Genomic DNA, 13,939 nt, shown 5'->3' with positions numbered 1-13,939 from the left:
ATGGGAGTTTGCCTTGGAGTAGCGTCTTGTGTTTTGAGGTTCGAGCCTGTGTATCAGGTTGACGGGTCTTCAACACGCTGTGTGGCTCCTTGGGATGGCGGATTCGTGCTCCAGATTTCATATGTGCTTTATAGGGTTCGAGCTGAGGGTCCTTGCAGGATTCTCTATTGCCTTTTTCGCGACTAGTTCTTAAGTAACGGTGGCGTTTCGCCAAGTCTGCACTTGCAGTATGTGCCTGTGTCTAGGATTTGATAGTTTTGGTTCATTTCTTTATCTTTTGATGATTTCTATACTGTCTTATGGCTTTGATTTATGGTATTGACCATTCAATAAAAAAAAAAAAGAAGGAAGAGAGAATAAAAAAACAGCAAGTAAACGCTCGAATTTAGTTTCAATTGCAACCTATGGTTTAGTAGTAATATTTTGAAGAGAGATGGCCCTTGGAAGCCACAGGTTGATGTTTCCAAAAGTTAGCATGCTAACATTGCATTTATATTCCAGCAACCTTTTTTTTTTCATCGTTAGGGAGGTCTGGGCCAGCTTACGCGCACCTCGACTGTTCCTCTCTCCTGTCGGTCTAAGGCAGGCCAACTGTGCTGGTCTCTGGGAACTCTTTCCTATTTCGAAAAGCATAGTGAATGAAAAGTCTCTGTCTTCTTTAAGATCAATGTCAATACATACACACTTCTGAACCATGAGGATCCTTCAAATTCTGCTACCTTTGAAAGGAGAAGAAAATTACCCACTCCTATCTATCCACAAGTACATTTCAGATGATCGTCTCTGTTGACAAAACCCTGGAATATCTTCCGGCAACTATCAAGATTCAATGTTGTGCAGACTCTTTGATGGCTTGAAGCTTCATCATCCTCAGTCTAGGTCTACCTCGTTTTGAATCCATTTTCCTTGGTTTAAAATCTCCTCCTCGTATAGTGAATTCGTTTCTCGCTTCTGGAATGCTAAAATCAGCCGGATTTCGGTTAAGAGAGCATATGATCAACTGTTTAACTGTCCCACAACTGCCTTCCATCAGTGCAACTGTTCCTACCTTATTTTCTACCTCGACATTGCCAATTGAGCTTTCAACCAAACCAGACTTGGAAGGCACCATCATTGAGTTCGAATGAAGATGAAACTCCGCCTTCAAGCCGTCGATGTGGAAGGATACTTTCTTTTGCCCCAAACCTCCACTTCCATCTCCAAACCTATGCAACTTAGAATCTGCATCCTGCACAGCAGTGGGGTAATCGGAGTGTTTCCTTCTTTTCGTTTCCTTAGATTTAAGCCTATCATTCACCATTTTCTCAGAAACCTGACCCAAAATATGCCTTCTTCCGACACAATTTTTATCCCTCTGACCTGGGAAAGCAAAAGGATCGGAAATGGGAACTGAAGTAAAATACTCACTTGACCTCCCTCCCTTATGAGCAGAGGAATCTCGGCGTAGTCCTCCATTTAGTGGGAAAATGCCACTACGATGACTAATATGAGGAAATGAAGCCTGATTGGTGAACTCCATGTTTTTATCCACTTTTCTTGATACCTTTGTGCTCATCCCAGCATCCATGAGTTTCAGCAATTGTGTGGCAGGCAAGGTTTCATTGGAACATAACTCCAGTTGACCAATAGGATTTGACGAATTTCCAATTCTTTTGTTTGTACATGCACATGGCTGTTCTTCATTTATCTTCTGGAACGTCTCTAAATTAATGTTCCAATTTGGTGCTTGTGACAAAGTTGCAGATTTCTGAGAGCTTTCAATTCGGAAAGGACAATCTGCTACATCCAGCATGGAAACATGGTGTGCTCCTCTACGTTGCGTAGGACTAGGAACAATTTGACATTGATGACATGATGTTGAACATTGAAAGGAAGAATTAGGATATCCATCCACCAGCTTATCCTCATCCCATCTGCAACTTTTAACTCCCCATTTCTTGCTAGTGCCAGCTTCAGAAAATAGGTTTCCACTTGAAAGGTTCACTGGAGAGTCCGAAAATGCAAAAGCTCCCTTAGTGTCATGAGGTCCTTCCGATTGTTTTATTTTGGAACCACTGCTTTTAAAGGTTTTCTTAAGATGAGAAAAGCAGGCTATTGATTCTTCTACAGGTTCAAGCATCACACTTCTACCCGCAGCAGACATGCTACCTACTGCATTGGACTGAGGTTTAAGCATTTTGTGCCCCGATGGGTATCTCAACATCTCCTTTTCATGAAAACCACTGAACTCAGATATTTCAGAATCTGTCACATTCTTGGTTTTCGTTGACAAGCATAACTTGTTCTCCTTGGCATTCTCAGCTTCTAAACGACGCCTCTCATGTCGGTTCTTGGCTAAGAGCTCCACAATTTCAACTGGAATGCCATTTAAAGATTCTGATTCATTCGTCTTATCAGCCCTTCCATTACTTTGGTCTTTAGCTTCTGAATGCCCTTGGACATCCGTTTTGTTCTCAAAACTGTATATGAAGGGGAGATCCTGAAATGAAAAGATAAAATTGAACAAAAGTCATGAAAATTGCGGCAGTAGATAACCTGTCCATAGAGGCAAATGTGCAAGAGGTGAAGTGTACAGCATGCAAGTTGAAAGAGAGAGACTATAGATTGCATGTTTAGGTTCAGATTATATAAATACAACAAAAGAAAATTACAGGCTAAAGAGATTTCCCTTCGAAATCTGACCACTATTGTTTTCCTATTGTGAGCAAAAAATTTAAGCAAGCCAGCAGTTCATATTTAGATCTAACAAAAGATATGAAAAAAAGAGCAAATCAAACCACAACTAGTCTTTTTGATACCAAGAATCTAGAGGTTACAATGACACTAAAAGGCCCGTACCTTTGACCAGATAGGAGATGCCCCGTCTTGAAGTTTAGACGTGCTATTTTGCTTGATAGTCCAACTAGACTTTCTGGGAGTAGCCTTTTCAATTTTCAAACCTGAAGGTGAACCTGGTCCAGAGGCCACTTTAGTGGCATGTCCTATTTTTTTGCTAATAACCTTATCTTCTATGGGCATGACACTATTGTGAGTCATTACAGAGTTTGTTCCACTTCCAACTTGATGCCCCTCATGTTTTTGGTTCTTCAAAGCAGATTCTTCGGCGGTTTCCTCTGCAGCCATGCAATACTTAACAAAACTATGAAGTCCTCTTCTCGATGCTTTTTCTTGTAATCTTTTAGCAGGAACGTTGTTCGTTTTAGAGCTCATACAATTTACATCTTGACAAGTTGTTGGCCTGTCACCTTCAGTAAGAACAGTGTTGGCTTTCAGGTCACTCACAACATCCTTTCTATATGTAGCTCTGTCATTGACAACACCATGATTTAAGTCTACTCCTTGAGTAAGAGATGGATGAAGTACCCTTTCAGCAGATCCATCATCTGACAGTTGAGTTGTCTTATTTTTCCTCTTGCCTTGAATAACCTTTCTCTCAGGCTTGTTTGGACTGGATTGACTTTTGAAATCACCATGTAATCCATTCCAAATAAATGCATCTTTCGCTGATTTAGAATTAGCAACTGCAGAGTCAATAGAAGTGTTCTCTTTATTACTCTTATAAATCCGAACATTTGTATCCAAGCTCTTAGACCTTTTCATTTGTTCCCGATCTTCAATATGAAGTGCCTTCCTCTTTTTGTTACTACCCGCAGTATCCATTTCAACATTTTCGTCCCCAGAAATCTGACCTCCTGAAGGAATATCTAAACCTAGGCCATCAGGTTCTTCTGAATCATCTGCAGATTTAGTTTGAGTAACTTTTGAGTTGACGTCATGGAAACATGTTTTCCTATTAGAACTGGAAAATTTGGCGTAAGCACCGGAAATATCCCTACTAAGGATCTCACTCAGCAAGCGGAACTTTTGTGGCTTTCTAGAACCAAAAACTTGGCTTGAGAAACCATGTGCATCCTTATCGTCCTCATTCTCAATGGATTCCAAAGGATTATCTTTGCTTGTATGAAAACCAATGAGAGTACGTACAACCTCATTTTCCAGAGTCCTGAGCTCAGGTTTTTGGTGACACTTCATGTCCTTCACTTGTTCACATGGTTTAGTTATTATGGAAACCATACCCTTCTCCTTTCGGAATACTTCAGTGAAACTGTTATTCACACATTTTAAGATACCCTTACACACTTGACTGCTTCCATCGTTTTTATAGCTGAATTCAACAAGTTCACTGTTTTCCAAGGTGAGATTTACCCCTTCTGAAACAGCAACAATCTAAGGGTCAAGTCTATTGAAACTTAAAACAATGTCTGATTTTTGAAAAACTACCACCAAGACTCTTACCTGCCCCTTTATTGAATTCTACATTGATAACTTGAGCAACCTTCATTTCAGAAGAAATTGATTCTTTCATTGTCCTATCAACATCATTTACCACAATATTGCTGTAGTTTTCAGATGATAACATATCTGCATGGAGCAAAAAAAAAAAGAACATTTAGTGTTTAGCAAGGCACTTGGATTGCTATGATCATCTTATGATAGTAAAAAAATTTACCTCGTCTAATGATGGACTTGACATTGGTCACCTTTTCTTTCATGTGATCATGCGTCAATGGGCAAATTTCAGAATCAATTACGTCCACTGAAGTGTTGACATCAGAATTTCTTGATCCACAAATTGTACCAGCAGATGCTGCCAAGATGAGGAAGAAAAAATTTGATGTCAATATTAAGTGATGCGATGGCTTCACCATTGAGAAATTTATGCAGTCAAAATCAGTCTTTTACGGTAGCAATTGGAAACCAGTCTAATATCTGCTGCATCATCTGAAGCATCAGTTCTTTGGAGACAGTTTTGGCAACCCCACCATCTGAACTCAGGGACATGCATTGGAGGAAGCATATCTGATTCTTTGTTGGATTCCTCATTGTCACCAAGCAAAGGAAATGGCCAACAAATTTTTTGATCTTTTCTGCGGACCTCACCAACAAAAGCACTACATTGACAGTAAATGGGACTTCTTAGGAAAACCCATCATTGAAAGCTTTCACAATCTTTAATATACTAATAAAAGGAAGAAAAAAACGTGTTCACGGCCGAACCTAGAAACTATATTTAAGTTCTCCACATTAATTTCACAATGCATGCACTAGTGATTCACAGCTTACATTTCTGGCGTACGTAGTTTGTTAATCAAAAAACAACAAAACAGTGATTGAAACCAAAGATTAACTATATCACAAGGTGGTTATTGGAAAGAAACGTCTATTATGCTAAAGGTTATCCAGCACTGCCCTCACAAGAGTCGAACTTCCCACAGAAGTTAAGCATTCAGGTTCATTGACTTCATTCTCGATGTAAAGAGACTTACAATGCACAAGTAAGTTGAGTTATTCACCATATTATCACTTTGATCATGATAATTGGGAGACATAAGTACAACAGGTTTTGGAAAATTGGTGTTAGACAAAAAATACCAAACAACTTATTCCTGGCATGGAAGCAAGAACCTTATGCTTATAACCTATCAATGCCTCACACATACCGGATGGAGAAATGCTTGCATTTGTCGGCCTCTTTTTTCTCTATGGCGTCCGATAAATTATCAGATTTTGGTCCAATGCTTGACTTGGAACCAGACTTGAACACGTTTGCTCCACAAACTCCCTCTTCCATGAGGGTTCTCTCCGTCTTCAGAAAGTTAACTGGGATAATTTACGAGTCGGTTAAAATGGAAAGTTCTGGATACAAATTACAAATATAGACAAACAAATGAACAATCTGCCCTAGTACTTTTTCCCGAAAATTAAGAAACTCAAAGCTGACATATAATTTCAAGCAAGGAAATACTAGCTATTATAACAGATTATGTCAAAAAAAATCTAAATTCATACTGCCTTTTCGTTTTTAAGGGTTATCATGCGGGAGCTGGAAAAAATTCATTCCCACAAAAAACTTATGCCACGGAAATACATGGTGCAAAGAAGTTGGTAAAAAAATGCATAGTCAAGGTTTTTTGACTTCTACTTTATCGTTAAGGGAAAACATGCTTGTAGTTGTGGAGTAATTACTTCAACAAGATTCTTTTATGCCTTGGTTAGTAACTAATAAATGAGTTAAAAATATAAGATCTAGACTCTATAGTATATTATCATAACAACAACATGCGTGCATCACAATCAGTAAAGTAAGACATTTAAGGCGCGCAATAACAGAAAAATCTACGATTGAAGCCCAGAAGTTCGAATGCAAACACTCATATTCTACTGAGATCAAGTATCATGTTCAACAAACAAAATGCTTTAATACAAGCTTTTTTCTTTTTGATATAGTACATTATCATAACAACATGCAACATGCGTCACAATCAGTAAAGTAAGACACTTAAGGGGCGCAATAACAGAAAAATCTACGATCGAAGCCCAGAAGTTCGAATTCAAACACTCATGTACTACTGAGATTGAGTATCATGTTCAACAAACAAAATGCTTTAATACAAGCTTTTTTCTTTTTGATAAATTCTTTAATACAAGTTGAAAATAATGACGGGTTTTATATTGTACAACGAACTAAATAGAGCAAACTGATGCATTAATCCTATAGTTTTGGGAAGAAGCCCAGATCACTTCACAATGGGTACACTTACAAGAAGTGAAATATTCCTAGTAGTAATAAGCCTTGGCTTTATTTAGCAAACAATGGAATGGAACACTTGACTATAACACTTCCACCAATGGCAAGTTAATTACTGCTTCATATATAGCTGTTCAAAAAAAAATTTACTTCTTCATAAAATATGACCCGAGAATAGTAACCCACCCTTAAAGGTAAAGAAACACTTTTCTAAAGCATTTTTTCACCGAGTTGTATGCATCAAGAAAATTCACGAGGTCAAACCCATATTCCCAAGAGAAAATCTATACATCACGCAATCAATATATCAGAAATATACAAAATCAATATATCACACAAAATTTTCTCTCTTTTTTTTCTCGGGCAACAATTTCACATACATATCAGCCCATAGATTAGCCCGTAAGAAGTATAGACATATGAATTAGTTTATAAATCAGACAATCAAAAAACTTGAATTTTACATCAATAAAGTTGTTACCACATCACGAAACCATTCATTCAACATTGGACTAAACTGAAAAGAAAGCTTAAAATTCTTCAATAAAGTTAAACCCTAATGCGAAAGATTCAATCTTTACTCAAATTTCACATGAAATAAAAGGATTTCATCATCAAGTAAACCTAAAGATATGTAGACAATTAAGATGAAGCTCTCTATAGCTAGCTTTAGATCAACTGTTAATCAAAGACAAAGATTTATATCATAAAAGCAAACATTTTACAGCAACAATAATAGAGAAAAAAGAAGAGAAAATTGAGTAAACCCACCTGAGAGCCATGGAAATGCAAAAGAACGGTCTCGTGAGAGAGATCAGCTGATTTGATGTTCAGGAGATTAGGTCTTTGGATAAGATTTGGAAGTGGGTGACAGGAAATCAAGTGCGCAAGTGAGAGAAACCCTATTCCCTCCTCTCTGGGTTTTTAGAGAGAGAGAGAGAGAGAGAGAGAGAGAGAGAGGCTTTTTAGGTAGAGTGAAAGAAGGGGAAACTGGTTTAAAAGCCCACAAATTAATGCAATGACACAAATGTAACAAAAGGAACCATTTTATATAAATAGAGAAATGACGTGATTTTGGCATTTTATTTTTAGTTTTGTTTTATCACATGATCAAAATACAAAATAGGGTGTCAGTGGCTAAAACTGGAGTGCCAAAATCAATTTCTTAAAAGAAATGCAAAAAATTAAAAATAGATTAGTGGACCGTCATTAAGATTTAAAAAGTTTATTGAAATGTGTGAAAAAAGTAAATGAAAGTGTATTAAAAAGAGTAAAGTGTGCATATACATTTTTTCTGTGTTTTTCTTCGCTAATTGACACCTCAGTGAATTGCCAATAGAAAGACTCTAATAAATAATTAAACAACGATAATCATCTTCGACTGGTAAAACACTATCGACAAATTTCAAGTATTAATTAATTATTGAGATGGATTGGCAAGATTTAAACTATTCCAGTCTAGTCTAAAATGATGATTAATACTCGAGAGGATCCATTCCTATTTTAATACAGTACTCACTTAATTAAAGGGTTCAGGGGAAAAAGCGTGATAGTGGTTTTCATGTTGTCCCTATCAATACCCCACTAGCTATTAGGTTATGCAACTAGTAGTATTTTTAACCTAACCCTAATGATAATCCCTTTAATTAGCCTTAAACTCAGCTATCAATCAAAAGATATATAATAGTTCTATTCTGTCGTGGAGGTTACAAGAATCAAATGCTTCCTAATGGATTAACATCTATTTTGATTTTACAAATCTTTGAAAAAGAATATATATACAAAGATTCAAAGAATCTCCGGCGCACGGATCTGGATCCTCTATGAGAATTCTGTCTTGTGAGGATTTTCATGGGGCTCGGACTGTCCATCTCGACAATCAATGGTCCCGATGTATTTGTATTTTTGAATGGTAAAAATAACCTATTGTCGGTTAAAAATACAATTACACATCTGGACGATTAATTGCCGCGAGATGGACGGTATGGATGAAAACCCGCCATCGGACACACCAACATAAGCCACCCAATAACCAAACTCAAAGGAAGACAAGAAGCCGACCAAAACAGCACAACAAAAAAACATGCAAGAGCCTCGACGTGCGCAACACCAAAAGCCTAATCCGAAAAAAGAAATTACTTACCTAACTAATTAGCCCACCAAAGTTTTATACTGTATTTAACAACACAAAAACACAGCAGATCGACTCGCAGAACCGTTTACGATTCCTAGCTCGACGACGACTTGGACTCGGAAGAATAGAGGACGAGACGGCTTACGTCTCGGCGGGACCCCGCTTCGGAGGAAGCCAATTCTATAGAAAAGAAAAGGGGCGGGCAAGCCAGCTCCCTTTAAGAGCAACAAGTCCCATTGGTATGAGGATAATTCCCGCTCTTCTCGAAATCTAGGAAAGAGATAAGTAGTTAGTTCGGTAATAAGGCGTCTATAGCACACAAGCATCCTGCCAGAACAAAGAAGAAGATTTGGATCTTTCAATCTTATGTCAGTGAGGGATGCGACCTATGTGGGAACTGTTCTGATAGAGTAGGGGCAAGGAAGACATTACTTAATTCCGAGCCCAAACTCAATCCAATTTCTCTCTTTAGCAAGAGGAGGACGATAGGACGATGGAACTAGAAAAGTGTGGTAACGCAGGGTCAGGCTTGTCTTCCGCAACAGCGGAAGGCGAAGCTTGGGAAATTTGGTGGCCCCTGTCTTTCTTTCACTTGGGCAAGACGTTGCCAACGCTTGACTTCACTGTGCGACTACTCTTCTTCGGGTCACTGGGACATCGACGGACGAAAAAGTCCCCGTTTTCTGCAAGCAAATCAAACTCTTTGATCAAGTTCGTCGCCGCATCCACCTCAACACAAACTCTAGCGTAGCTAATTCTCCGTCTCAACGCCGTCATGCTATCTGTATACAACGGTTTGCCCTAACTGGTCTTGACTGACCAACTGCCGAAATGCCTTTGCTTGGGTTAGCTCTTCGGGGTTCAATTTGACACTCAGAATGCATCAGGATGGGAACGAGTGTTTATTATTATTTCAATTATGACAGCATGTCTTTTGTTTGCAGCTCTAAAAGAGTTGCTAATAAGCAAGTAACACGTTTCAGGTTTCTATTCCCGAACCCCCGTAGTTACACTTCCAACTCTTAGGTCGGAATTTAGGTTTATTCTCCGACATTATATATGCTCACGCACAAGATAAACCTTATCTCGCGAGCTAATCCTCTCAAGTACTTGATTTCGCAACCCACGATGTCAGGAAGGGTTGGTACCCTGGCGGATCTCCTCAATGTGACAACCGGTGAGCTCTACTCAGTCTCTGGCCATTGAAAACTGCTTCCATCCCATGAAAACTAAGAACCTGGGCAATCCCGTGGTGCAATGGAGTGAAGCCAGCGCTTAGGGGTTGAGGGGAGAACAAATGAATTGTATAAGCCCCTATACTCTTCCTTAAGGTTAATTTTTTCTTGTAAGAACATCCACTAGGGATATGCTAAATCTTTACATGTGAAAGTGTCCGAATAGCCAAATTTATGGTTCACTTCACTTAGATAAGATTTAATTAAGTTGAGTAATAAGCTAAATATTAACAAGAAGTTTTATGGATAAGTTAAAACTAATTGAAAGTTCAAGTACGATATTCAAAACTTAAAAAAATGTATGAATTTGTAAACGGTGGAATATATATATATATATATATATATATATATATATATATATATGAGAATAAGGGAGTTGAACGTGGGTACGGACTGACGATCGAGAAAACTAAGCAGTTAGAATTGCAGTAGAAGGCAATGGGTTCTTGTCGGAAAATAACTTACGAAAAATTTAAGGGTAAGTTATTTTCATCCAATTAATAGAAAATATTTTACATGTAAAATGTTTTTCTCATTTTTTATACAACCAAACACCGAAAAATAAGAGTAAAATATTTTATATCGAAACAAATGGAGCCTTAGAGACTTTAAGCACATGGTTAGAATAAGTGTAAGATTTTATTGGCAATAATTAAAAACCCTAATTATCAGTTTATCACTGTTAGAATCTTGGTACTGAAAAGCCTCAGGGTAGTTGAAACCACACTTTGGTAGCATCTGGAAAGAACAAAAACAAGTACCAGTGTTGAAGAGATGTTGGGACGGTCACCTACGTACCTAACTCTGCACGTTTAAATGCTCCACTACTAGTGGACCACTATGAAGCATTTGATTCTTATTATGACCAGCTTCCCCCGCCATTGCAGGGTCCGGGGAAAGTTGACTTACGCAGCCTTACCCTTGTAAAGAAAGAGACTGTTTTCGCGACTTGAACCCGTGACCTCCAGGTCACAATGGAGCAGCTTTACCGTTGCGTGCCAGGCCTGCCCTTCTTCTTCTTTCTTCTTCCATATGTGATTTACTTACATGCAGTAGTAGCCTTTCTACTACATGCTTGACATGAAACAATAGAGTCATATATAGACGCTTAATAATTACAGTAGCTTGGAAAAATGTTGGTAATATCTCACTTTCTTCATTAATCATAGGCGGCTAACTGCTAGAAAGGTAAACTTGATCGGAGGCTATCGATCGATCCATTGAATGAAGCATGACAACTTGTAAGAGTTTCTTAGTCCAACGAGTTCGTAGGCCTGAACCCGGCCGTCAGCGATCATTAATTGATCGTGAATTAGAATTAGTCGGGGTGCGCTGACTCGAGCATCCGGTTATTTGAAGAGGACAATATTGATAATGGATTAATGGTTAGTGCTAAAGATATATGCATTCCATATAGGTATCCTCCATGGGGCTCAGCTCTTCCCCAGCGGCCTCCGTATTCCAACTCTAAGATATATAGCCGGCTGTCGTACCCGCTATTTGAGTCCTCGTTTGAGCTAAAAAAAATGTGATCTGAATTTTTCATATATTGAGGATCTCAACATGTAGAATCTCCTAACTATTTTATTTTACTTCTGTCTTGTTTGGATTCAAATTTAAAAAAAAAAAAATTACAACCTCAAAAAACACTTATTATTCCTACTTTTAATCATTACTCTCATTTCTCTTTCTTCTCTTCAATTATTATTCTCATTTCTCTCTCTATCTCTCTCCATTCATTACCCATTGCTTCAATCATTACCTTATTTTCTCTCTCCACTCATTACCTAAAAACCAAAACCAAAAATCTTCAAAAACTCATCCAAACAAGGCATTCATCTTTTATGCGGGTTCCAAATAGAGTACTGTGAGACTATCGAATGTGGTTGACTTAATGCTGCAATAATCATATTTGAATGCCCTCGATTATATCTAGGGAATTGCTACAATACGCATTTATTTGAATGTGTACAATATGCACCCGTAAATCACCTTATTCCTAATATTTAGGATTAAAATTCATAGTATTAACCTTCAATAAGTACACAACTTTTGAACAAAAAATCCGTAACATCCGCATTGAATTCATAGCATTTACGGTACGAGTTTTTATCTTCTTGTTATCAATTTTTATGAAAATGTTATGAATTGTTACACAAATGTTACCTTTTTGCATACAAAAAATAAAATAAATTCAGAACAATTTAAGAGAGTGCATATCATAGTACACACCCAAGTAGAGGTATGTGCAGCATAGCATTTCCCTTACTCCCTTCATCCCAGAATTTTTATCCCTTTTTCTATTGACAGTTCAGTGGGCTGTCAATAGACTAAGAAAATGACGAAAAAACACACAATCAAATACACACTTTTAATTTGTTTTGGTTGAACGGAGCATGTATTAAAGTTACGAGTACACAATACAAGTGTATGAAACACCCCGAATGTCATCTAGCAGTTGCTGATTATAATACAACTTGGAGGAATGGCTTTCTTCTGATTGAAAAAACACTAATAAAATCTGCTGTAGTGCGAGCTTCCCGTGCCATTGTGCCAATAGATCGGCACACTCATTTCCTTCCCTATGGATGTGCTGCTTCAACAGAGCGAACCCGAGCTGAAGTAGGAGTGACATGCATTCACGTATAACTGATATATCAATGAATGACTCTCAATTGCGTGATTATGAGTGAGGCATCCAGTACTTCAATTTCAGTATCCTTTTAAGTCGTTAGTTAACAGCGCGCAGTTGAAGACCTTCCCGGAGCACGAAGAGCTCCGCGGAAAGAGTGGACATGAGGCCCAATTTCTGGCAGAAACCCGTGACCCATTTACCGTCCGAGTCGCGCACAATCCCGCCAGCATTTGCTTCAAAGCTAGGTATCTGAGAGCTTCCACATCCATCAAAATTAAGGTTGAGGATACCCGGCCGGTGGAGGGGGTGTCCAAATGATAGTTCAGTCCAATACACATTAATTTTACGTTTTTTCAATACACTTTCACGCACTTCTATATGCTATTCCTTGTATTTTTGCAGCAGATCTATAGTAGGGTAGTGAATATGTGGTACCACGATAAATTTTTCAGTGCTGGATGAGTACAGGTGGTGTCAGTTTTGTGCATCCGGGCCGTCTATTTCGGTTTTGGACAGCTCGGATTTGGAAAGAGAAAAATGAGAGAGAAAGAGGAGAGAGAGTGGTGGGATGAGAGGAGACAGATAGTTTCAATCTGAGACGTCCAACATACTTTTGGACGGTTTGGATGGCTGAGCAAGCACTACGTTGGCACGGCGCCTGGTACCCACCCAGTAGGCAAAAAATCTCGGTAACCACGGGCAGGGACAACAGATGAGGACTAGAATCCCTTGGAAAAAAAAAAACACTAATATATGGTCTCTCCATAAGTTTATGATCTAAACATCAAGCTTGCCACTCGAATTCAAGTTTGTGTTAACTCGTTAAAAGCTCATTCAGTCGTTCATGATCAGATTACTAATAAACAAATCAAACTTCAACAATTTTAAAAACTTGTTGAAATTAACCAAACTTGAACAAGTTGCTACTCAGCTCGTTCAATTTATCATGTTTAAAAAATTTAAACTACTCGAAATCATATCGTGATCTTGATCTACTTGATTAGAACTCATTTGAGATTGGCACACATGATAAATGAGCCAGCTCAAACACATACTCCCTCCATCCCAATTTTTTACTCAGTATTTCATTGTAGGCTATCCCAAAATATTTGCTCACTTTCTAAAATCAGCCGTAAAACCTTCACAAACTACCAATTTTACTCTTTCCACTCCTTTTCACTTTTGAATTGAACTACTCATTTTCACTTTTGAAAGGATGGGCTTGGAAATCTACACACTTTCAAAGGCTTTGACTTTGACTTATTAAATTGGTGGATTTCTGATAGTAGGCAAATACATTGATACGAAGGGAGTATGTTTTTTAATCTCGATATGTTATCAAACTG

General features: G+C 38.2%; 1 protein-coding gene across 1 annotated transcript; it reads right to left on the bottom strand.

Annotated features, from left to right (window-relative positions):
- Positions 1-635: 635 nt before the first annotated feature.
- On the bottom strand, positions 636-7,555 carry LOC131336458 (uncharacterized). The gene is made up of 7 exons (XM_058372314.1): positions 7,361-7,555; positions 5,502-5,661; positions 4,744-4,952; positions 4,511-4,648; positions 4,297-4,422; positions 2,839-4,211; positions 636-2,479 (listed from the first exon to the last, which is right to left on the bottom strand). Exons 2-7 carry the CDS (start codon positions 5,630-5,632, stop codon positions 827-829), a joined length of 3,630 nt encoding a protein of 1,209 aa, XP_058228297.1. The 5' UTR covers positions 5,633-5,661; positions 7,361-7,555; the 3' UTR covers positions 636-826.
- Between the last annotated feature and the right edge of the window lie 6,384 nt (positions 7,556-13,939).

This window comes from Rhododendron vialii, chromosome 8a (genome assembly GCF_030253575.1).
Source record: "Rhododendron vialii isolate Sample 1 chromosome 8a, ASM3025357v1".
Lineage (NCBI taxonomy): Eukaryota > Viridiplantae > Streptophyta > Magnoliopsida > Ericales > Ericaceae > Rhododendron > Rhododendron vialii.
This window is presented reverse-complemented; position numbering and strand designations above follow the sequence as displayed.

Bases quoted from the DNA above. Each gene is read 5' to 3' on its own strand.
- LOC131336458 (XM_058372314.1), bottom strand. From the start codon at position 5,632: ATGGAAGAGGGAGTTTGTGGAGCAAACGTGTTCAAGTCTGGTTCCAAG. The intron at 4,953-5,501 runs GTATGTGTGAGG...CTGTCAATGTAG, and splicing joins TGCAAGCATTTCTCCATCCG to TGCTTTTGTTGGTGAGGTCC. The intron at 4,212-4,296 runs GTAAGAGTCTTG...TTGCTGTTTCAG, and splicing joins AGAATTCAATAAAGGGGCAG to AAGGGGTAAATCTCACCTTG.